This window comes from Camelus bactrianus, chromosome 13 (assembly GCF_048773025.1).
Source record: "Camelus bactrianus isolate YW-2024 breed Bactrian camel chromosome 13, ASM4877302v1, whole genome shotgun sequence".
In the NCBI taxonomy this organism is placed as follows: Eukaryota; Metazoa; Chordata; class Mammalia; order Artiodactyla; family Camelidae; genus Camelus; species Camelus bactrianus.
Window position 1 is genome coordinate 59,475,548 of NC_133551.1, and position 24,270 is coordinate 59,499,817.

The following is a 24,270-nucleotide window of genomic DNA, read 5'->3' on the forward strand; positions in this document are numbered from 1 at the left end:
ATCATGAAAAATTTTAAGTGAACTGGCAAGTTAAACATACATTTTTTTAATTTTCAACTGCAACTTAAAAAATAAAAGTGCATATTGATAAAGAACACAAGGACTAGTAATAAAGTTTGGTGCCACTGCCTTGTTTTTGCTCCATTCATTTCAACACAGTGAGAAAAGCAAATAACATCTAAGTATTATTATGAAAATAATTTAGACCTCATAGATCCCTTGAAAGAATCTTGAAGACTACCAGCGGTCTATAAAACACCCTTTGAAAAGAGCTGACCTAATTCAAAGGGTGGTTATAAAGAGTAAGTGTGATATTGTATATAAAGTGCTTAGCATAATTTCTGGCACTTAGTAATAATACACAATAACTAGCTGCTTATAATATTATGATGATTATGTAACAATGCTATAAAGGAGAGTCAAGTATTTCATGAGATTTAGACTATATAAAGTTCTCCCAAACCTTAGATTCTATTATGATCAAATAACTGTTAAAAGAATCATTAGAGACAGACTTAAGGTATCAATTATAATCTGACACCACTATTTTCTGCTGTTTGGTTCCACAGCATTAGTAAAATACTTTTTTTAAACCATTTTATTGATTGCTCAATGATTATACTACTAGTAATAAAAATTATTTTTAAATTACTAGGAAAAAAAACTCCTCTACAGTCCTGACATTCCAACAAGCCCAATTATTTTGATTGTCTATTTCCATTCTTACTTTTGTATGTATATATGTGGTGTGACTATATATTTTATGTATATAAATATATAAATTTCTAGAATTATAATCAGAATATAAATAAATGTATTAAAAACGTATTTAAGGGGGGTAGGTATAGCTGAGTGGTAGAGCACAGGCTTAGCATGCACGAGGATCTGGGTTCAATCCCCAGTATCTCCAAAAAACAAAACAGAACAAAAAAACCTCTTGAATCACTATGCTGTACAACAGAAATTAACACAACATTGTAAACTGATTATACTTCCATTTTTAAAAAATGTATTTAAGGACAATATCCTTAAGTTACAATCATCAACTAGTTGAAAGTGGTATACTAGTGGTCTTAGATGTCAGTGCATTGGAATGTATATGCCCAAACTTGAAAAGCAAACTTTCAGCAGTTCTGTTTTGAAATAGGGTGACATCATGAGGGTAGGGTGATTCTCATAAGACTATTGCTATGTATGTTGTAGACTTTAAAACCCTTATTATGGTTCTCATGACAGAGGGACCAGAACCCACAGGGGGAATAAGACATCCAGAATTGGGGCACCTTGAGTTAAAACCCTCTTATCTGAAGCAGCTCAACCCATGCAATCCTATTGGAGCCATTCTAAAGAAAATAAGATGGCTCAATGGCTAGATAGAATACTTGTTACTAAAAAGAAAGCCTACTAAGACCACTCTGGATTTCTCAGCAGTGCGACCCTTTGGGGCATCCTAGCCTAACTAATACTAATATAACTCAGGGTACCAACTCAAGGCCAAGAGCAGACATTCTCCTAAATATGTTAAGGCAGCTTGTAAAATAATAATGGGATGTACGGTAGGAAAAAACAAAAATTATTCTAAGACTTCAACATTAGCTAACATTTATTGAATTTTTACTACGTGTAAGACATTGTATAAAGTTTTTACACATATTACCTTTTCTAATCCTATTAATAACCCTATTTCCTCTGTGGTAACTATCTCTATCAGGCATATAAGGAACCTGAGGTTCAGAGAGATTAAGTGAACTACCCAAGGTCACAAGGCCAGGACCAAGAGGAGCCAAGAATGCAACCCAGTTCAGTCTGACTATAAGCCCTTGTTCTTGATAATTGTGTTATGATACTCCCATATAAATAATTGATAATTACCAATTATTTCCATGGGGAAAAAAAGCAGTGAATTCAATAAAGACTTTTAAAAGATTAAAATTATCTTCAGGGTTTCATGGGCCCTTGATCTATCATTGTACACAGACCTCAAGTTAAGAACCTCTGCACTAAGGATCTCAAGGCCTCTAATACAGCGTAATACATTTAAAATCTGGGGAAAAAAAGGTAAAGTAATAATAACAATAATAGCTGTAATTTGTTGAGCACCTACTATGTGCCCGATACTGTGCTTAGTGCTTTATATACATTACCTCATTTAGTTTTCATCTTATAATGCAATACCCATTACTCTGATGAGAAAACTGAGGTTCAGGGAGTTTAAATGACTTGATCAAAGAATTGGGAGGGAACTGAGCTCAAGCTGACTCTTTCTATGGCACCAGTTCCCACCCGAATCAATCCCAGGTCAAGGGTTTAAATTTACTGTCAAAACAAACAGAACAAACCCTGGAGATGTATTTACCTGTATGACTTATGCAGCTCCATGACCTTCTCTTCAAGTTCCTTGGTCTGATTTGGGGCCAGTTTAAAATCACTAACATAATCCTCACCATGGAGTTCTGGGTCATAGTCTCCCAGCTCAGACTGGATGGTATAAGAACCTAATAACGCTAAGGTTGCAAAGGAACAGGGCAGACGTCCTGCAACTATGTCCTGCCGAAGTTGAAGACATAAATAATACCTGTAGCCAAAAGAGAAATATGTTACCATGTCAGCAACAACAATAACAAAATACAGAGAGAGGAAAAGGAAAAGACGTGAGACAGAGGTAGGGAGGGAGAATGAAAAAGTGATTAAGTAAATATGAAATAATACTAATAATTGCTAAATCTAGGTAGAGGATATATGGCTGTTCGTGGTACTATTTTTTTTTTGTATTCCATGTGTTTGAAATTTTTCCATATAAAAAGTTAAAAGAAAAACTGTAACTATGTTGGAAAGCAGTTTAGAAAGAAAAGAGGAAAAGCTGGGGGAAGTCTGAAGGAGGTAAAGAAACTAATATTTTGTTGAATGCACCAAGTTACTACATACACATAAATTATCTCATCTAGTCTTCACAAAGACATTTGTGAGATGGTTATTTCTGCCAGATCATAGTAAGAAGGCAGCCTCAGAGGCTAAGCTTGTTCAATGTCAGATAGTAATAAAGGCTATTTGGCCCCAAATCGGGCCCTTTCTTCTTTATCACACTGCTTGGCCAAATGTGTAGATACTGCCTCTCATATACAAAGATGACATTATTGATACATTTCCACTAGGATATGAACATTTTTTGGTATGTTTTGCCTCCAAGATGGGCTTAAATTGCATAGAGCCTTCCACACGTTACCATCTTATACAACTTGATTCCACCTGTGTGCTAACTGTTGGAACTTCAGATTGGGGTTGAAAGGGTTAAGTCAAACAAACTGACTGAGTGCCCCTACATGTCAGACACTCCATGTTATTCACACCCAAGGCGCTGACCTCCTTAGCCCTTGTTCTGACTCAGTTAACCAGTTCTGACTCTTACCAAACAGGAAAACTGGGGGGTATGATTAAATCGAAACTGCCTGTATTAATTAGAATCATATCTTTGCTTTGACCATAATAAGATGTTGAATAACATATGTATGAGCAGTCATTTTTACTATCTATGATTAGTCACTACATACATGTTTTTTAAAACATCAGAGCAATGCCAATCAAATCACAAGAATCTTAAACTCCTATAAAATATGAGTAATTAGTACAGATTTTTAGGGATTTGTTTCGTTGTATATATTAAAAAAAAAACCTCAATGAATAAAGATGAGTAAGTAGCAACTCTAAGAGACAAGTATTACAAATATAACAAATATGAAAAGAAATAATCAAGACAATTTTTTCAGGCAGAGATATGGCAACTCAACTTCAAGAATGTACTAAGGATAACTAGACAAAGAGTAATTTTTTAAAATGGTATACACATTGTAGACATTTCACAGGACTTACCAATCAGACTTTTTTAAAGAGTCTTAGGCAATTCTTTTACTTGAGAGAGACGAAAACTGAAGCCCAGAGAGTATATACTTGTTGGAAATCAGACAGTTGACAGCAAAACCAGAATTAGCAGATTCTCAACAACCAATAGTCCAACTGAACAAACCTTTGCCAAGAACCTACTATGTATAAGGCTCCATGCAAGATGCTATGGACATAAACATGTACAGTAGTATTCATTACAATATACTGTGTTTCCATTTTCCTTTTCTGCCAATATTTATATAGAATCCAATAAAGGCCACTTTCTTAAAATGAATCAGGAAGCTGTTTTTAAAGAGTACTAGATTTATTTCATAAATTAAGTGCGCTTAAAAAATACTGAGGAACATTCAGTTCATGTACCTAATCATACAATTTAAAAGGGGAATAGGAAGAAATAATACTAACACTGAGACTTCAGCTTTTTGATCCCTTAAGAAAGAACACGGTGGGAGAGGAGTATTTAAAACAAACAGCAGAGCTATTTTGCCACTATATCTGTGTCTTGTCCTTTGGAGGATGGTGTGGTTTATAGGTTCCTTGTCCACAGTATGGCAAAATACCTACAGTAAGTAAGGTTAACTCCCCTGCCAGTTTCCTCCAGGCAAGTCGCAGATATCTGAGGTTTTGAGGCTCATTTATTTGCAAGCCTCCCTTGAAGTGACCAGAAACATTTTATCTTAGGTTTAATAGCTCATCATTTTTCTTCTATTCTGAATGGAGAAATTCACAGAGCTTATGATAATGCAATTACTTACCACACATTTAACTATTAATAAATTACTTACCTTGTTATATCTTCTGTCAACTGTGCTGGGTCAGGTGGATAAAACTTTACATTAAATGTGAAATTCCAAGGAATACCTGTAAAAATAAACACAAAAGAATTTTATGCTTATGTCTACGTTTCTGGTTGTTAGAAATATTTTAAAATATTCTCCCAAAAATCTTTTATCCCCTGAGTTTTTAAAAAATATTTTCATGCTTTGTGGATGAACTATTATTTTTGTTTTAAAAAGAAAAAACAGAAAGTTGTTTAGATATCACCTGAGAGAGTATCTCATCTTTTTACCTCATTTAATAATTTGTTTACAAAACTGTATAGGCAAAATAACATGAAGGAAACCATCCTATAGGTCAACATATTTGTAGCAATAGTTTTCAAAATATGACCTATAAAACACTCTGGTCCTCAGAGGTCATTCAAATGATCCATGAATGTTTTCTTTTGGTGTTGGCATTATTTATTTGTGGTATCTCTCAAAATTATCTCAAATGAACAAAAGCATTTTTCCCATTAATATGGATGAGATTAGGAGATTATTTTAGAAATAACAAGGGAGAGGCAATATAGGTGGCTCTTAGAAAGTATAGCTCTAATAAAAATATTGTAGGTATGAAAACTGCAAGAGTTCAATCCTAAAACTCATACAAGTGTTTCATATTTTTTATCTACAATGAAAATCAGAGAGTATGAGTGAAAGTTACATGGAGAATGCATTTCAGTTTTTCCAGCTAAGTGCTACCCCTTCATGGTTTTTCTAGTACGACTGTTGGCTTCCCAAAGAGTGGAGCCTGAGCTCAGTCAGAAATAAGTATGATTGGTTATGACACAAGAGTTACATTTTATTCAGTGCTTACTGTATGCCAGGCACTAAGCTAGCCCTCATATATATTAAATCATTTAATTCTCACAGAAACCCAAGAAGGTAGATACTACTATTAGTTCATTTTATTTAAAAAAAAAAATAGGGGCTTAAGAAAATACACAGGTAGTAATCCAGGGTTCTCATATTCTAAATTCCATGCTTTTAACCACTGGACTCTACTACCCTACTACAAAAATCTGTGTTTCAAACACTGTTTTTCATTCAGTCCACAGTGTTTCTTTTTCAAATGTCACTTTTATTGCTAATAGTTAGCAATGACAATATACAAATTAAAACTGGAAGTAGTCTGAATGTCTTAATGAATATGTAGTTTTAAGCATGTTAAAATATTTAATATAGGAGTCTCTTGGAAATGGTTGATATTTTCCTTCAAAATTTGAACTAAAAGGTAAATTCCAGACGATATAACAAATTTGTCTCAAATTTAGCCAATCTTAACATCTACCATCAACCCACTTCTAATGTTTCATATCCCTAAAACTTTAAATGGAACTTAGATCAGAAAAACAATCCCATAATTGTTTCTCATAAAAGATAGGGAGGGGATGGTAAGGCAGTATTTACACTACAAATACTGTAAATTAAAATACCATCTGTTGTTTCACGTTCTGATATGGTAAAAACCACACCAATCTAATCATTGTCAACTCATAATTCCCAGGTAGACATAAAAAAGGTGACTTCTATACTACATACAAAAATGTATTCGCTAGACCAAGTCACTATGGGAAACAAGATAGCCAAAAGAATGTTTAATAAATATGAATTCAGCATTTAAGAACTTTAAACATAAATTTAGTTATTTCATTACATATATAAATGGCAATTCTTAAATTGTATAGAAGAATAACACTAAGGAAAGAAAATTAGCAGTAGTTTAAAAAGCATGACTTTTGTTTCTCTTTGAGCTCTGGGTCAAGTAACTGATATAGAAAGCTTAGTAACACCCACAGTTGGGGAAAATAAGTACTTTCTTCTATTGCTGGTATGGGTGTAAACTGGCACAACACTATGGAGAATAATTTGATACCTATCAAAATGTAAAATGTATCTAAACATAAATTTAAATGTGGTCAAATGATATCTGTATAAGGTATTATTTGTAATAGCAAATGCCTGGAAACAGCCTAAATGTATTTATTTAGCAAGAAAAGATACATCGCCACCATATAGTGTTAGGTGAAAAAAAAAATCAAGGCAAAGAAAAATACATTTGGAAAGCAACTGTGAAAGTTTGGGGTAGAAAAAAGTACATATTACAGGTATGATTATATATGCAGAGACTATCCCTATAAGGGTATACTATATACTAACAGCAGTTGGGGAACTCCTGGGGAGGGAAACTGAGAGTGAGGGGAAAGTGAATAGGAGATCTACTTCACTATATACTCTTTTACACCATTTGAACTTTGTACTTTGCACATGTACTACTCTGTGTGTATGTGTGTATCATTTTTAAAGAATAATCTTTGTCTCTTCCCACTACAATGCAAATCCCCGAAGGCAAGAATTTTTTCTGTTTTATTTCGTGTATATTCCGACCACCTAAAACAGTGCCTGGTATATCCTGGCTGCTCAAGAATTATTTGTTGAGTGAATGAGTGAAATAAAGTAACTGAGCTCACAGCATTGTTGTGAAGGTCATATGAGAATGCTATATAATAGTTTTTTTTTTTAAAGATTGCACAAAAGAAGGATAACAGGTACTAGCATATAAAAATTATTTATCTACACATTAATCTGGATCCCCCAATGACCTCAAGTTACTAGATCTCATCAAATGAAAACATTAAAATTAAAAAAAAAAAAACCAAACTGTATTCCAGTTGGCTTTTTCCTCTTCATTTAACCCCAAATAAGGAAGTTTAACTATATTAGAAATAACCATATCCAAACAGAAATGTCCCAACTATTAACTCCTTTATGTTTGTTAACAACAAAAGTAAGAGGAACTCAAACTTTTGGTTCCTATTCTTTTCCATACAAGAGATACAAGTCTGTGATATTGCTAAATAAGATATCCAGTTTAACTGCAAGCAAGCTCAGAGTTAAATGCAACAGAGAAGCTAAAATAATTAATCACTTAAAATTCAAAAAATAGTAAAGTTAAGTTTTAGTCAGTGACCATTTCTAGAATACAATACATAAACGGTTGACCTTTGAACAACGTTGGGGTTAGGGGCCGAGACCCTCTGTGTATAAGGTAGAGTCCCCATCCCCGGGTTCCTCCCCATCCACGGTTCCTCCCTATCCACCTCCCTATCCACAGTTCCGCATCCGCAGGTTCAACCAACCACACCTCCTACAGTACTATAATATTTACTATTGAAAAACATCTGCACATAAGTGGACCCACGCAGTTCAAACCTCTGTTGCTCAAGGGTCAGCTGTAATTAGTAATACCTTATAGAGAATGTTTAACAAAAGAAAGAAATGGAGGCTGGAAAAGCTCTAATATATTTTAACCTTAAAATTTCTGCCTTCTAACTCAGCAGCACTTCAACGACATTCCTGCCAAAAGTACATAACCTGAAGATTCGTGTACCATGAGGAAATAACAGACGGACCCAAAGTGACCACTTACAAAATGACTGGTCTGGACTCTGCAAAACTATCAATGTTATGAAATATGTTAAAGATTCAGGAACTGTTCCATTTTAAAGAAAGTGATGTGACAACTAAATGCAAAGTATCACCTTGTACTTTCTTTTGCTATAAAGAATATTATTGGGACAACAAATAGCACCTATAGTTTATAATATTGTTTCAATGTTAATTCCTGGCTTTTAGGAATTGTATTACAGGTATGTAAGAAAATTCCTAGTTTTTAGGATATGCAAATTGAAGTATATCAGGGGTAGAAGAATATCATGACTGTAACTTTTTTGTAAATTGAGGTAAAATTCATGTAATATTAACCATTTTAAAGTATACAATTCAGTACATTTAGTGGTACAATTCAGTACCACTTAGTACATTCACAATGCTGTATAACCATCATCTCCATCTAGTTTTAAAACATTTTCATCACCCACAAAGGAGACTCTGTATCCATTAAGCAATCACTCCCTTGCCACCCTCCTCCTAGCCTCTGGCAACCTCTAATCTGCTGTCTCTATGGATCTGTATTTCATATGAATGGAATCATACAAAATGTGGCTTTTTATGTCTGCCTTCTTCCACTTAGCGTAGTGTTTGTGGTTCCTCTGTGCTGTAGCATGTATCAGTACTCCATTCCTTTTTAAGAATAAATAATATTCCATTGTATGGATATATCACATTTTGTTTATCCATTATCCACTGATGGACATTTGGGTTGTTTTTGGCTATTGTGAATGATGCAACTTACACTTAAATGGTTCAGAAAAAAGGCCGCGCGTGTGTGTGTGTGTGTGTGTGTGTGTGTGTGTGTGTGTGTGTGTGTATAAACAGAAAATAACATAAAATAAATGTTGTAAAATATTAACATTTGAGGAATCTGGGTGAAGGGTATCCTGGAATTCTTTGTTCCATTCAACTTTTAAGTCTGAAATTATGTCCAAAAACTTTTAAAATCAATAGTTGAAAAAAAATTCCTGCCTTCTGAGGCAAGAAAACAGGAACTATCTCATACACTATTAGTGGTGGTGTAAACTACTATAATCAATTTAAAGGAGAGCAATTTGGCTATATCTGGTAAACGTACTCTATAGTCTAGCAATTCCACTCTCAGGTATATACCCTCAATCAGTGTCGGGGGTTTTTTTAACCTGTGGATCAGGATCAACTGTACAATCAGTTCAGTGGGTCAAAATCAGCATTTGAAAAAGTGAAATAGAGTATGAAAAAATAAAGTCAGAGGCTATCTCATAGTAAAGAATAAAAATTATTTTGTGAAAATTTTTTTCAACTGACGTGAATTCCAAAATCATGTTGTATAAGAAAAGCTAATAACAAATGATTAACTGTTACGTAATTCAACTTCTATGATGTTCAAAAAGGTAAAACATAATATTTTTAGATACACATTCATACGTTAGGTAGCAACAAAAAAACCTAATGGAATCATTAACACAAAATTCAGGACAGTGGTGACACCTGCAGGGGAAGGAGAAGAGGATGCATTTAGAAGGGGCATATCCCGGGCTACAGAATTTCTTAAACATAATTTGTATTATTTTATACATCAGTATTTTACATATATCTAGAAGGTATAAGGATTTCTAGTTTTTGCTCTGAAATGGATGGAGGTGGCTAGCCTGACTCAGCAGGGGGAGATCTCTCTTATTTAGAACCAAGGGAGTTAAACAAAGCTAAAAATTAAGCTGAGAGAAGGGAAAGAGATTTAGATAAATATCAGAAGAAGGTTCAAATGGATAAAGTTGAGTCCAAGGGAAACTTAAAAAAAAAAAAAAACAGGCAAACCAATACTATCTGTTGTATATGGATATAGAAATATGAAGGAAAAATATAAAGACATGGACTGAATCACCCCAAATTCATGAAAATAGATTTCTATGGATAAGCAGAGAAGGGGATGGGACCAGGATGAAAACAAAAGAAACAAACCTTATGTGTACTTTTCTATTTTAAATGTAAAATGTTAACATGAGTTAATTCTGAGTGATGGGTACATGGGTATTTATTACATTAGCCTTCATACTTTTCTATCGTTTTTGAAATAAGAAAAAATCTTGCTGGTAAATATTTATTACAAATTTAAATATTCATACTTTTTAAATTCTACTTCTAGGAATTTACTACGGATACATCTAAGTGAACAGATACAGAGAGATATATATATGTTCACTGCAACACTGCTTGTAATAGCAAACTATTGAGATTAACCCAAAATGTCCATCAACAGGACTGGTGACATATAAATCACGTTTTGACTATATAATCATTAAAAAAATTTTTAACAGATGAAATAAATTGATATATGTTGATATAAAGAGTATCCAAATTATCTTAAAGAGTGCTTCCATATTTATATCAATATATATAGAATATACATATTTATATTAAATATATTTATTAAAATATATATCTATAAAATGTAATACACACATTAAATACATACTTATATTAAAATGTATGTCTATATACACTCAGAACATGTCTGGAAAGAACACAAGAAATTAGTTAAAGAGAAGGGAAGAAGGGAGATTTACCCTGAATTATATTCATCTATATATTTTAATTTTATACCTCATATTTACATTACCTATTTTTAAAATTTTTAATTACGTATGGCATAATATACAACACAAAGAAAATACACTGCATAATAGTGTATAGTATAACTGTATTTTTTTTTAATGGAGGTACTGGGGATTGAACCCAGGATCTTGTGCATGCTAAGCACATGCTCTAAACCACTAAACTATTACCGTCACCCCCATATAACTGTATTTCTGAAAAGCAAAATTCATATATGCCTACCAAAAATTTTGCAGATTACACCAATTTAACAATAATTATATCTGGATGATAGGATTTGGAGACCTTTTACTTTCTTCATGATACATTTTCATAATGTTCAAATTTTTCACAATGGGCATACATTATTTGTGTGATGAAAAATCTGTTTTAAAAACCTAAAATCTTTGCTTAGGTAAATGTCAATTTTCTCTTTGGCTCAATGAAATTTTTACATTTTGATTCCCTATTAAAGTTTGTATTATGGACACAGTTTATTCTTTCCCATGTTGAAGAAAGAATTTTTATTATTCTGTAATTTTTTTTTTACACTTGATCTTAGGTTCTTTTTCTTCACAGGAGTTCTTTTTTTTTTTTTTTTTTTAATAGCCTGGAAGATAATCCACTAAATATTCTTCTCAACTCATCATAAACTCTGTTCCAACTTTTCTCCCTAAAGAGTCTTCTTGCATAATCATTTGTTCCTGAGTAATATTGAATATTAAAAGTACTTTCATTGAAAGGGGCCTGGAATCATGTTTTTTCTTATCATGTCTCAAATATTCTGGATTTTTTTTCACTCTGACTTGCATTTTATAGCAAGATTTTATAGGCAGGAAGCAAATATGGAAAGTTGCCAGTCCAAAGGAGTACTTTGTTTCTCTATCATAAGAAATATAAATAAATAGGGTCTAAAGGAAAATATTTCACCATAATAAAAGTGGTTTCTTTTAAGAAACAAATGAAAAATAAAATTTCTTTCAGGTAATATAGTTAAAACTTACTAATCATGATGAATAAACATCTATTGCTGTTCCTACAAGCATCCTCAAAACTAAACTAAAAGGCCATGTAATCATAAACAAGGAGGGAAATGTCTCTACCCTTTAGTCCATTGGGCCTGGGGCTACGAAATACTAATCTACACTTTTTTTCAGCTTAGACATATCTATCCCAGGACACCAGTCTGAGCAGCGTATTCAGTAGTAATATACGCCAGAAGGCTTGGAGCTAGAAGAAAGCCACAATGTCAGGAGGGCCACTGGCAAGAAATTTTCATTATTCTATTCTTTTCTTTTTCCTTTCCAGAAGTTTCCTATATACTTCAATTTGGAATAAGACTGTCAAAAAGGAACAAAAAAGAACTACAGAGAGGAAAACATGGAGAAAGTTAGAACTCAATAGTCCAGAACAATTTAAAAGGAACAGAATCAGGCAGCAAACTCCTAATTGTACGCTACTGCAGTTTCAATTGCTACCATTTTGAGAAATGACTCCCATATCCTTTTCTCTTCTGTTCTTTGTTCTTTTCCACCTTCTATTTTTCTCAGTCATTCCTATCTTCCCTTACTTTGCCTGGTTGTAAAAAAGAAATCACCAAGATCTGACCTACATCTCAACAATGTCTACCTCTGCTGTATCTTTCTATTATGGAATCTTCACCTTCCAAAGGAAGGCTTTATCTCAATTTCAAAACCATCTGCCATAGTCAGGATTCTAAAGTGACTCACAGCCAGAAAATGGTTGGAAATGCTCTGACCTACTAAAAGAAAGAAAGAACTATAAAAAGGGATATATTCACTTACCACGAACTTGCTTTTTTATTTCTTTGGCAGGATCCAGCCATGTCTGTAAAAGGAAGAAAAGGCATTCACACAGAGCTCCAAAATACATAAACAGAGAGCCAGGGTTACTGACCATCTCCAATAATGCCTCCAGGTCAAACTACATTTCCAATATTCTTTGCATTAATTTTGACCAGAGAAATGAGGGGCCAGACAGTTGGGCTTGAAGCCCAGCTCTACTACTTCCTAGCTGAGTGACTTTAGGCATCTCTGTACCTCAGTCTCCTCATCTATTAGAGGAAATAAAATAAGATATTAGTAGTAGCGCCTATCTCACAGAGTTATTGTGAAGGTTAGAAGAGTTAATATATGTAAAGCTCTTAGTACACAAGAAATGCTAAATAAGCACTTGTTATTTTTATTATTCTGTAAAGACTAATACAGATATTTAACCAGGATTATTGACATCACCCAGATCTTATTTTTCCCTCCAACTCTGACCCCTACCCTCATTCAAGTTTTCTATGTCAGCACAGTACCTGGTACATGGTTCATGCTCAGTTAATGTTTACTGAATAAATAACTATTTTGTTTTCCCACACTAAGTTCTCCCTTCACTATTCTCCAACCCCAACTTAACATCTGCACACAACAAGGGCAGAGTTCCTCAACTAACAGTGGCCCGTGCAAAAATAATGGCACTTAAAAAGAGCCTCACCATTAACATTTTTCACAGGCTCCCTGAGAAACATTTAAAGACAGAAATTTCTAAATTGAATTGTCTACAACACTCTTATTGACATAAGATACACTGTTAAGTACATAATACATATGTATAGATCAGTAAGTTATCCAAGTGAACATATATATATAATATTACCAACATCCAGGAGCCCCTCTCATGCCTCCTCACAATCTCTCCCCATTCTCTCTTCCAAAAAGTTTAGAATTGAATTTTAGTTTTTTTAGAAAAGAGGAATAAAGTGTCCCCTCCTCATCCTATACCAACAAGGACAAAGTCCAAGGTGTCTATCCCATTTGCCTACCCAAGGAATGGGCTTGAACACCACAATCTTTTATTTGTTTACATATTATATTGTGTTATATAAAGATAGTCACCACAGCGGACAATACGCAAAGAGAACTCATTTCCTTTCGTCTCCCCTGCCCCTGCAATTAACAGGTGATTAAGAAATACATGTTAAAAAAAACTAAATATAAAATTATTCTACAGTATAAAAACTAAACATATACTTGTTTAAGCCCTGTCAGAAAGTAGGGGGTAACCTAGGTGTTTCTCCTTCTCTCACTAAGATTAAAGAACTTTAAGTGTTGTAGGTCCAAAGGCAAGAAAAGACTAAAAGCACCAAATAGTAAGTTTTGTGAAACCTCTGAGAACCATGCAATCCAGAACTCTTAGCAAAGACTATTTTCTACCACTTTGGAAAGAACATCTCCCCAACATAGTAAGATGATTCCATATTTTCCATTATTTTTAAGAGAAATCTCCCAAAGTAGCCTTAAGCTGCCAATTTCTTACTGGGATTCCATGAGCCACTCTATGAAATCTACTCTAGGGCTAGAACTCCCATCAATTTGACATAGAGAGGGCAAATCCAGATTTGTGCCAATCACATGGGACTCCAAGGTATAAGGTACCTTATAGAGCAAATTATTATTGCTTCAGTATCTATACCTTGGAAACAAAATCAAAACTGGTGTGCCCAAGATAATAAAAATCAATGTGCATAAGAATAGGTACTTTATACTCAATTTAAATTATTCAATTCAGAGCCTATTATTTAGCCTCCATATGCTAGGCACCATAGCTACAAAAAAAGGATTTAAAAATAGTGCTGCTCCTCAAGGAGCTGTCAGTCTAATGGAAGAGGCAAACAGTGAACAATTTGTTTTTTCAGAGAGGAATTCAGGAAATGCTTTTCAAAAGAATGTTTGGGAGATCTAAATTTAGGCTTGAAGAACAAACAAGAGCCAGGCAAAATAGAAGTGGAAGTAATTAGAAAGGCACAGGGTACAAAAGAGACCATGATACATCTGAGTTGCTGAATGTAGCTCAGTATAGCTGGAGCACAAAAGTAAAGGGAGAGATATAAAACGGAAAAGAACAGTAAGGGCCACATCATGGAGGCCATGGTATTCCATGCTAAGAAACTTGGACTTTATCAAGTTCTAGGCAAGGGGAAATCATTGAAGAACGTAAAATAGGAGTGACACAAACTTGAGGAAGCATGGCTGCAGACAGGGAGACCAAATAAGAAGTTGTTGTTGAGAATGATAATAGTCAATAAGAAACGTAGGAAAGTGGGGAGGGGTATAGTTCAAGGGGTAGAGTGCATGCTTAGCATGCACGAGGTCCTAGCTTCAATCCCCAGTACCTTCTCTAAAAATAAACAAACCTAATTACCCCCCAACCAAAATAAAATAATTAAGTAATATGATAAAATATTGGAAAAAAAAGAAACTCAATTGACCATATACATATATGGGTCTATTTCTGGACTCTTTGTTCTGTTCCAATAAACTATTTGCCTATTAAAAAAAGAAATGTAAAAAAAAGGAATACATTTTCATAAAGAGGAAGAAAAAATTGGCAAAAAACTGAAAACAATCCAAATGTCCATCAACAATAGATATATACATACAAGGTATATTTGGAAATCCAAGTAGCATATTTCAGGAGATAGCTGGATAAGCAGGTCTGGCACTCAGAAGAGAGATTTGAACCAGAGATATAAATTTGGGCACTTTTCCCATATAGGTGGTAGATAAAACAGTAAAAATAGATAAAAATAACCCATGGAGGATATACAGAACGAAAAGAAAGAAACTAAAGATAGACCCTTGGGGAAGATTTACATTTAAGGAATGAAAAAGGATAAAGAGCTGAGAAGTAAACTCAGAAAGAGCGACCAAAGTGGTAGGAGCAAAACAGGAGAGACTGGTATCACAGAATCCAAAGGATTAGAATGTTTCAAGCTCATCAACACTGCAAAATGGACAACTTACATGAAGATGAAGAACTGTCAGATTTATCTTGCAAAGGACAGTTCAGCAGAGTGATAAGGGCAGAAATCAAAATGCAGTGAGTTATACCAAGTGCCAGTGAGAATGAGGCACAGCTGGAACTCTCCCTGCTGGTGGAAGTGTAAACTGGTAACACTGCTTTGGGAAACAGATAGTGTCTACTAAAGCTGAGCATACATGTATAGTCTCCAACCCAGCAATTCCCCTTCTAAAATTACACCCAACAGAAATGAATATGAGAAGATATGCACTCAAAGACATGTATGAGAACGTTCCCAGCAGCAGCATTCATCAAAGCCACAAACTGTAAACCAGGCAAATGTCCATCAGCAGGAGAATGCATAAGTGACGTGTGATATAGTCAAACAATAAACTATTACACAGCAATTAGAATGAATGAACTACTGCTGTTCTCCACAATGTGGATGAAACCCAAAACTGAATAAGACAAGCCAAGCCTAAGAGAACATACTGCGTGGTTTCACTTATGTAAAGTTTAAAAACAGGCAAAACTAATTGATGGTGATAGATGTTAGGAAGACATTTGTTACTTCTGACGGGTGCTGGGGCTAGTGACTAGAATGGGGCACAAAGGAGGATTCTGGACTCCTCCAGAAAAAATCCTTGATCCATTCATAAACAACTAATTCCAAGCAGGAATAAAAACTAGGAAGCAACTCATATAACTTTGATTCATAATAGTAATAAATCTCTCACTAGGCTATAGAAGTTTGCTTGACTGCTTTTCCTATTCTATTGCCAGACTCAGTGTGGCAATAGGCCTATTACCATGAAAGAGAGCAAGCAAGCCATTCCTTGTGAGGAAAAAGTCAATTCATTTAACTTCCCTCCCTGCTAAAGGCACCCAACTGTCCACAAACAAAACACACAAGCCCAGAAGCTCTTAAGGAGAGAAGCTACATATACAAAGGACAAACCTTCACATACAAAAAAGAAGACACCAGAGACTGGGAATGGGAAGGGGATGAAGTATTTCTCTCTCTTTTATTATGGTTGACATTTCCCCCCACAATATGAGAAACTAGTTCTGTAGGTAGGAAATAAAAATTGAGAAACAAAGATAAAATGTAATAATCAAGGAAAGAGGAATAAAAAGCTGAAGAAGAAAATCACTTACGAAGGGGCAGCAAGCAAGGAATTTCAGGAGCTATTGGACTATGCAGCTTGGAGCAAGTCATTCTGCCTTTATATGCTCCAGTTTGCTCATTTCTAAAATAAGGGAGATGAGTCCCAAGACACCTTATAGCTCTAGAATCCTTTGTGTGTTTTATGAAAACTTAGATAAATGACTAACAAAGATTGTTTCACAGATTTAATCATTTCATGAATATCTATATACTTCTAGGGAGAGTACCTGGAAATCAGGCTTACAGACAATAGATATATAGGGAATGGTAACTAAAATGAAGTTGGATAATCTGGCAAGATACAACAATTTTAAGTAAAAGGTATGCTGTTCTCCAGTATTCCTACCCAAGAAAAGATTATTCAACCTGAACGATGCTCCAGAATGTACCTCTAGGTTATGACACGCAATCTAATTTTTCTAAGCAAAGGTTTTGTTTAGTTGGTAATTTCATTTTCAAATACTACTATCATAATAACAATGATCATAACTAATTTTTATTGAGTGCTTCCTACATGTCGGGCACCATTCTACCTGCTCTTCTATAGATTATCTCATTATCATTCCTATTTACCAATGAGAAAAGAGAGGTAAAAGTAATTTACCTAACTCACAATTAACGAGTGATGTCTAAAGTATAACAATATGTCTCACTGTTTCAACAAACACTTATTGAATGCCTACCACACTCAAGGCAGGTAACATGCTAGATAAGAACACTCTTTGGGAAATCACGGTCCAGTACAGAATACAGACATGGGCCCAGAACAATGGGTGATAATCAAACCACACCAAGATGCATCACTGTGAATCTCAGAACACCAAAGACAAAAAGAAAGGTAGAAATAAGGAGAGAGAGAGGGGAAAGGGAGGAAAGAAAGAAAGAAGAAGAGTAGGGGAAAAGATTCTACTAGCTTAATTTTACAAAGAGGGGGAGTGAGGGGAGTAAGGATCAAGAATCAGAATGGCTTTGACCTTCTCAATAGCCAACATGAAAAGCTAGAAGACAATGGAGCAATGACTTCAAAATTATGAAGGCAAATTATTTCCAGCCTAAAATTCTATACCCAATCAAATTAACAACCAAATACAACGGTATAATAGAGACTTTTTCAGACATGTCATGTCTCAAAAAGATTAAATCCCATATGTAATTTCTCAGGAGTGCTCTATCAAAACACAAGGAAATGCTAGGATAAAGGAAACAAAAATCAAGACAGAAGCAAAGCAAATACCCAGGATAATGGTGATGGGAAATACCAAGGTCAGCTATGTACGACAGAGGAAGTAACTCATCCAGACTGGAGACGTATGGCTCAAAGAGACATTATATATTGAGGAAGAACTGTCACTACCATGATGGCTTTTGCTTCTGTATTATCCCTTTAACCTGACAATGCTAAGGAAGTCTTCCCCAGATTCATTTTTGTACAAGATACTTTGGCTATGTGCTAATTGCTTTCCCTTCAATGCCTACTTCCTGGATCAGCTAAAGAATCTCATTTTAACCCAAAGGAAAATTCTGCTTTGTCTTATTTTTGAGAGCTGGAAGTTAGCCATGATGAATTAGAAGCAAAAAATACAGAACAGCCCATTACCCCCTAACCATATCCTGTAAGAAACTGGCCCATCAGACCTGCCAGATGCCCTGACTATGATAAGCCCTATGTTTCCCAGGATTCACTTGCCCATTGACTTCCCCGGAAGGGGTTCTTATACAGTATCAGAGAAGTTAAAACTAGACTACAATTCAGAGATATCAACTTTTTTTCCCCATAAATGTTTATCTAAGAGGGACAATAACACTTTTTTATTTTTAACACAGCCAGGTTCATATTTGCTGTAAAAACAAATCCAGCTTTTATATTGAGTACTTTTAACATCCCTTTATGCATAAATATATAAATGAATATAAATAAAGCAATTTAATATATGTTCATTAAAAAATAAATAGGATAGTGAAAACCACTATAAGAGAAATATTAAGTATGCTGCATCTTTGAGAGACAGGCATAAATACATTCTTAACAACAAGAAATGAATTAAAACCATTTTTTTGGACAGTTTCTTATATTACAAGCAGTTTCCTCACCTTAGAGGTTGCGTTATCCCAAATGGCTAGACCAAAGTAGTCTTCTTCCAAAAGATTGAGGTGTTCACACACTCGTTTAAGTAAATCTTGTCCCTTAGCATGTTTCTGCAAAGATATACATACTTGAGGTGAGGTTTCCTCTTACTCCTGTATTTATCACCAAATAATATAAAATGTCACTGTCCAATTTCCTTTTTTATCCTTGGTTACTAACACTTTCAGATGGCTACACAGTGTAAATAGAACAATGTGAGTAACAAAAATCCTGTTTCTTAATTTGTCAGTTTAAATATGCAACAGTTATAGTTGGTTGGAAATGGTGCCACAATTCAAAAAAGAATTCCACGTTCTCTGCATTGAGCACTCCCCACCTCCATCCTAAACATTACATTCTTTATTTTTGCTGCAATATTTCCTGAAGCTTGCTATGAGCCACTGTCAGTCACGGTGAGCACCATTACCATTTAACTGAATCAGCTATCGACACTGACAATTAACTGTGCTATGGAAATCATTAGACTCTAACATTCCCAGACCAAATGTCCCTCTCAACTCTGGGCAATGTCTCTTAGAAAAAATGCATAAAGAATAAGATTTCAGATACCCTACAGATATTACCTGTTGCAGTGGCTCTTACAGCTGTGCTACAAATCATTTCTTAATGTTTCTTTACCTAGAGAATCAAACCACTACCAATTTTGGGTACTTGTATTCCTGTTTATAGGGAGGAAATGCCCTAACTTAGGGGCTGAGACTTAAAAGACAAAAAGTTATGGCTTTTCCATTTACTAGTTAAATAACCTGAGCTGATTCAATTAATATTTCTGAACATTAGCTTTCTCATCTGTAAAATAAGAATATACCTGCCCTACCTAACTACTGGAATTATCAAAAAACATCAAACATGCTAATGTCTTCTGAGAAATAAACTTTTTAAAACTTCCAAAAACCGATTTCTAATTTTTTGGAACATATATGTGACATCTCCTTTTCTCAATGAACTGAGTTATTTTTAATGACTGTTAGTAATTTGTATAGACGTTAATTCATTTTCAGACTTAACCCATGTATACATTACATCATTTTCTTCATTTCCCCCCCCTATGTTTTCATTCTAAATGACAGAGATGATTTGGGAATTCTTCACATACAGGTCCCTATTCCCTTATTTATAATTCCAAAATCCAGAAGTTCTAAAAAAGTAAAAAGTTGGGCTTAATTTTTGGTTTTCGGTTTTTGTTGTTGTTGTTGTTCAAAGTTCGTCGGAAGACAAATTTTGATTTGAACTCTTATGGGCTATTTTTTATCTTTATTTATCCAGCTTAGAATGAACTTCATATATTTTAGCACAGAAATAATGCATTTGATCATGTATCTACTGCTATATACCCTGCTGGGTGTATTATGAAACATGCAGAATATGTACTTATTGCTTTTCTAAAAACTCAAATATTCTTAATTCTGAAACACATCTGCCCCTAAATGTTTCAGATATAAGGGACCCACATCTAGATCTCGGTCTGAATGGGAAGAATGAGTGTGGAATAGCTTTTCCCGTCTCTAGACTAGCTAGTGGTGAGAAGCAGAAAAAGCAGACACTAGGGCCTCCTCTAGTTACCAGGTGTAGTAGCCTATTTTTAAAGTGCAACAGTGTATTTCTCTTGATTTCTTTTTCCAAACTTGGAGAGGGAATGCCTATTAATAAATACTGTATAATATTTTAGACTATTTGTGCTTAGATATATTTGCCTGTAACTAATTAAATTTCAAAATAACTTGCTACACATCTAAGATACGAGTATATGTGAATTGTATGTTTTATCACAAGGCTATTATTAGTAATAATCATAACAATTGCTTTGTATCAAGCATATCATAATTGACAATTACTGCTCTAGTTAAAAAATAGCTGATAGATTTTTAAGGATGTTAACATGTCTTGGAGAAGCAAAAGAACAACTGAAATAACTCTGATATTTTTATTCAATCCTGATTCAATTATTTATTCTTTCTGGAAATAATTGAGAATCTTAATAAATGGCATTACTTGATTTAAGTTTTTTATATTCTACCTCAGGGGGCTACAGAAATACATTAAGTAAACTAAAGCTTATTAAGGTTTAGATCTGGAAGAACAGAAATGAACAAACAGTAACTTTTTTGTTGTTGTTGACAAATACAATTATGGGGACTGCTTGATCTAGTGTCAGAAATTAAGGCTATCCTGGGAAATCTAGTCATGGAAGATAACTCTATAAATAACAAACCAATTTTTTTTTAAACAGAAGCGTTTCGGATTATAAAAGTAACACATGCTCAATTCACAAGATTTGGCAGATATAAAAAAAACGAGATGAAAATAAGACTCACTCATAATCTTTCCACCTCTCCACCTCCAGAAAATCACTACTAACATTTCAGTCCATAGAAACAGTCGTTATAATGGGTCTTACCTCAGGTCACTGCACTACTTATCCAACCCTATGTGAAACAATTTGTAGTAGTTTTGATTACCAGAAATTGAAATGCACTCACCTCCACAACACATTCATAAACTGTGTCATCCAACAAAGAAACCTTGCAGTGCATGTTTCTGTGTCTTCTGATTGATTTCTGGGAAGCTTTTAATTCTCCTTCTGCTTTTGATTCTGGACTTTCTTCTTTTACTTCTATTTTAGAACACTCTTCAAGTCCTCCTCCTTCCTTAGTCTCAAAATCTGGATCTTCTCTGTGTTCTTCCTGAGCAGGCTACATATTCATGACATCAGCAAGTCAGTAATAAAGATAGTTCACAAAACAGGCTATATAACATTTTCCTATAATATTGCTACCAAGAAAAGCACTAACTGAAAAAGAAAAACCGTCAAAACAAATATAAGTAATATTAAGATTAAATAATTATTTTTCTATAGAAGATATGATCTCCCCAAAGATCTACAGACTCTGCTATTCTCAAAACTTTATAATAAAAGGTAGAGTCCTATCTTCAGGTAGAATCTCATCTTTCAAATCAATAAGTGAAAGTTTCAGGTAAACACCAATCTGTTGCTCTCAGCACTATATATTCTTCCTGACCTTGCCATTATCTATTATTAAAACTGTTAATACCAATTAACTCATTTTTACCAGGTATCACTCATGATAAATGCAAAGAAGTTTCAAAGAATTGCAAAAGACAGATTGAAATCTGGATCTCCTAGGGCAATTATTAAGTCATCCCAAAGTAATACAGGTAAGTGGGACAACATATTGGCATATATTTTTTACTTAGAAAACAATAAAATTGCTGAAAGGTTCTTAACTAAATCTCACTCTTTTCTTTCCAAAGAATACTTAATTGACACTTAGGAAAAAAGATTTAATAATTTGGCTCCCGCTTAGATATTGGAGGTGGTCTAAAAGGCTCCTTCCATCCTTCAAGACCCTCTTAAGTGCAACCTCTTCAGAGAGGCCTTCTGCTCCTTTATCTGGCCTATGCTCACGCTACGAGTATTCGTCAGGGCAGTGCTGTGTTGCCTTCATAACATTTATTACAATAAATAATTATTTTGTGTTTACTACTTTTGTGTCTCTTCCATTAGACTATGAAGTCATCAAGAGTAGGAATCATGGTTGTTTTATAATAATAATAATAATGATGATGATAATAGTAATAACCAACATTTATATAGCAATTACAACGGGCCATTTATTGTTCTAAAAGCACTACTTATTTAACCTCATTTTATCCTCATAATAACCCTGTGGGTAAAGTACTATTATTATAACCCTTTGACAAATAGGAAACCAAGGGCAAAGAAGTTAAATTTGCCTAGGACCATACAGTTAATAAGTCAGATAACAGTCTGACTCCAGAATTCGTAATCTTAATTTTACTCTTAGCACTTCTAATATATAAGTAATATTTCTAGAAACACATCTAGTGTTTTTTTTTAAAGTCTAATAAAACTGTATACCCAAACCTGAAACCTATAATAGAAACATACAGGACTTATATATTTAACAATGCCCACATACTTCAGTCATAAAAAGACTTTGAAAATAACTCTTGGAGGGGGAGAGTATGGCTCATTGGTAAAATGCACACCTAGCATGCATGAGGTCCTGGATTCAATCCCCAGTACCTCCATTAAACAAACAAACAAACAAACAAACCTAATACCCCACACACAAACAAAAAAGACTTTTTTAAGAGAAAATAACTCTTAGTTTGTAGATAATTAAGGCTAAAAACAAATGGGATTCCTGGAAAATAGTTTGAGTTACAGTACTAATATTTTCCCATTTTTTCAGACAGATGACCAAATTCACAACTCATATTTAGTACAAAGGTGATGTAAAACGCTAAACTTCCTCATCTATAGCTTACACTCTGTGGTAATATGATCTAGTTGTAGAAAACAACAAAGATAAGGCAGACGTGGTTCAAACTCATCACATACCCCTGGACAGCTTGAATCTATCACAGGGCTTTTATAAAGATTTCCATAAAAGATCAAGTTTTGTGATAAACTACCCCATTTCTAATAACTCCACCAAAATTAACTGTAAACCACTTCACTACTTTTTCTTCTTCTCATTAAGAAACTCCAACCTTCATGTTACTTATTTCTAGCAATGCCTAAGTCAACTGGCTTGTAAGAAATAAAACCAAATACTCTTAAATGACAAGTGAAGTGTAAAACTTCCCTTCACCATGCCCACCTCCCACACTTTCACACACCCTTACCTGCGTTTCTGCACTGCTTAATGAATGAAGATCCAAGGATGGGTCTGTTTTGAGCTCAGGTTCAGGAGCTGCAATTGGGGCCTTTAAAACGATCTCTTCATCAAGACTGGCTCCAAATTCTATCTCTTTCTGACCTTCTTCACCTTTCTCTTTAGCTGATTCTAATTCTTTGCCTTCTTCTTCAGAGACCTGAGACTTAGGCCTTTTGAGAAAAGAGGAGAAGAGCCGCGACAGGCCCCTGTTTTCTGATGTCCGCTCCTTGTTCTTGGTCAAGTCTTCATGTGTTGGAGTGCCTCCATTAGATGTTTTCAGCTTCTGCTCACACTGATTATCTCCCTCGGCTGCTGCTTGAGAAGCCTCTTCCAGCTGAGTTTCCTGTTGACCCGAGTTTGTGGCTCCCTCACTCTCTTCCTTCTGTTGTTGATGCTGTGGATTTTCAGCCTCAGCCACTAAGCTCTTCTCTGTTGTCATGATGTTGCTATTAGAAAGATGAAAAGGGTGTCTCTTAGAAGCAAAACATTATTGAAGGCAAAACCCTCAATCAGGTCAAGAGTGCCAGAATTAATATATTTAGTTATTTAATCAGCAACAGACAGTACTTTAGCCCATTAAGCATGAGACTCTCCATTAAAGCACAAAAATATCTTTCCTATACATCCTGGATAAATTATTAATGCTTTGACTTGCTAAAGTTATGACATAGAGAAATTAGCTAAAAATAGTAC

At 34.5% G+C, this 24,270-nt stretch overlaps 1 protein-coding gene across 29 annotated transcripts in view; it reads right to left on the bottom strand.

The window, feature by feature from the left end:
* EPB41 (erythrocyte membrane protein band 4.1) overlaps positions 1–24,270 on the bottom strand; it is a 169,176-nt gene that overhangs the window by 69,029 nt on the left and 75,877 nt on the right. For 28 of the 29 annotated variants that reach the window (XM_045511359.2, XM_074377013.1, XM_074377015.1 and 25 more), the window contains 6 exons: positions 23,546–24,023; positions 21,352–21,564; positions 18,817–18,921; positions 12,554–12,596; positions 4,686–4,761; positions 2,357–2,575 (listed from right to left, as the gene is read on the bottom strand). In XM_045511359.2, the coding sequence (XP_045367315.1) occupies positions 2,357–2,575; positions 4,686–4,761; positions 12,554–12,596; positions 18,817–18,921; positions 21,352–21,564; positions 23,546–24,016 (1,127 nt within the window). In that variant the 5' untranslated portion in view covers positions 24,017–24,023. Of the gene's footprint in view, positions 1–2,356; positions 2,576–4,685; positions 4,762–12,553; positions 12,597–18,816; positions 18,922–21,351; positions 21,565–23,545; positions 24,024–24,270 lie in introns of those variants that run through there. The other variant, XM_045511364.2, reaches the window with a different exon arrangement.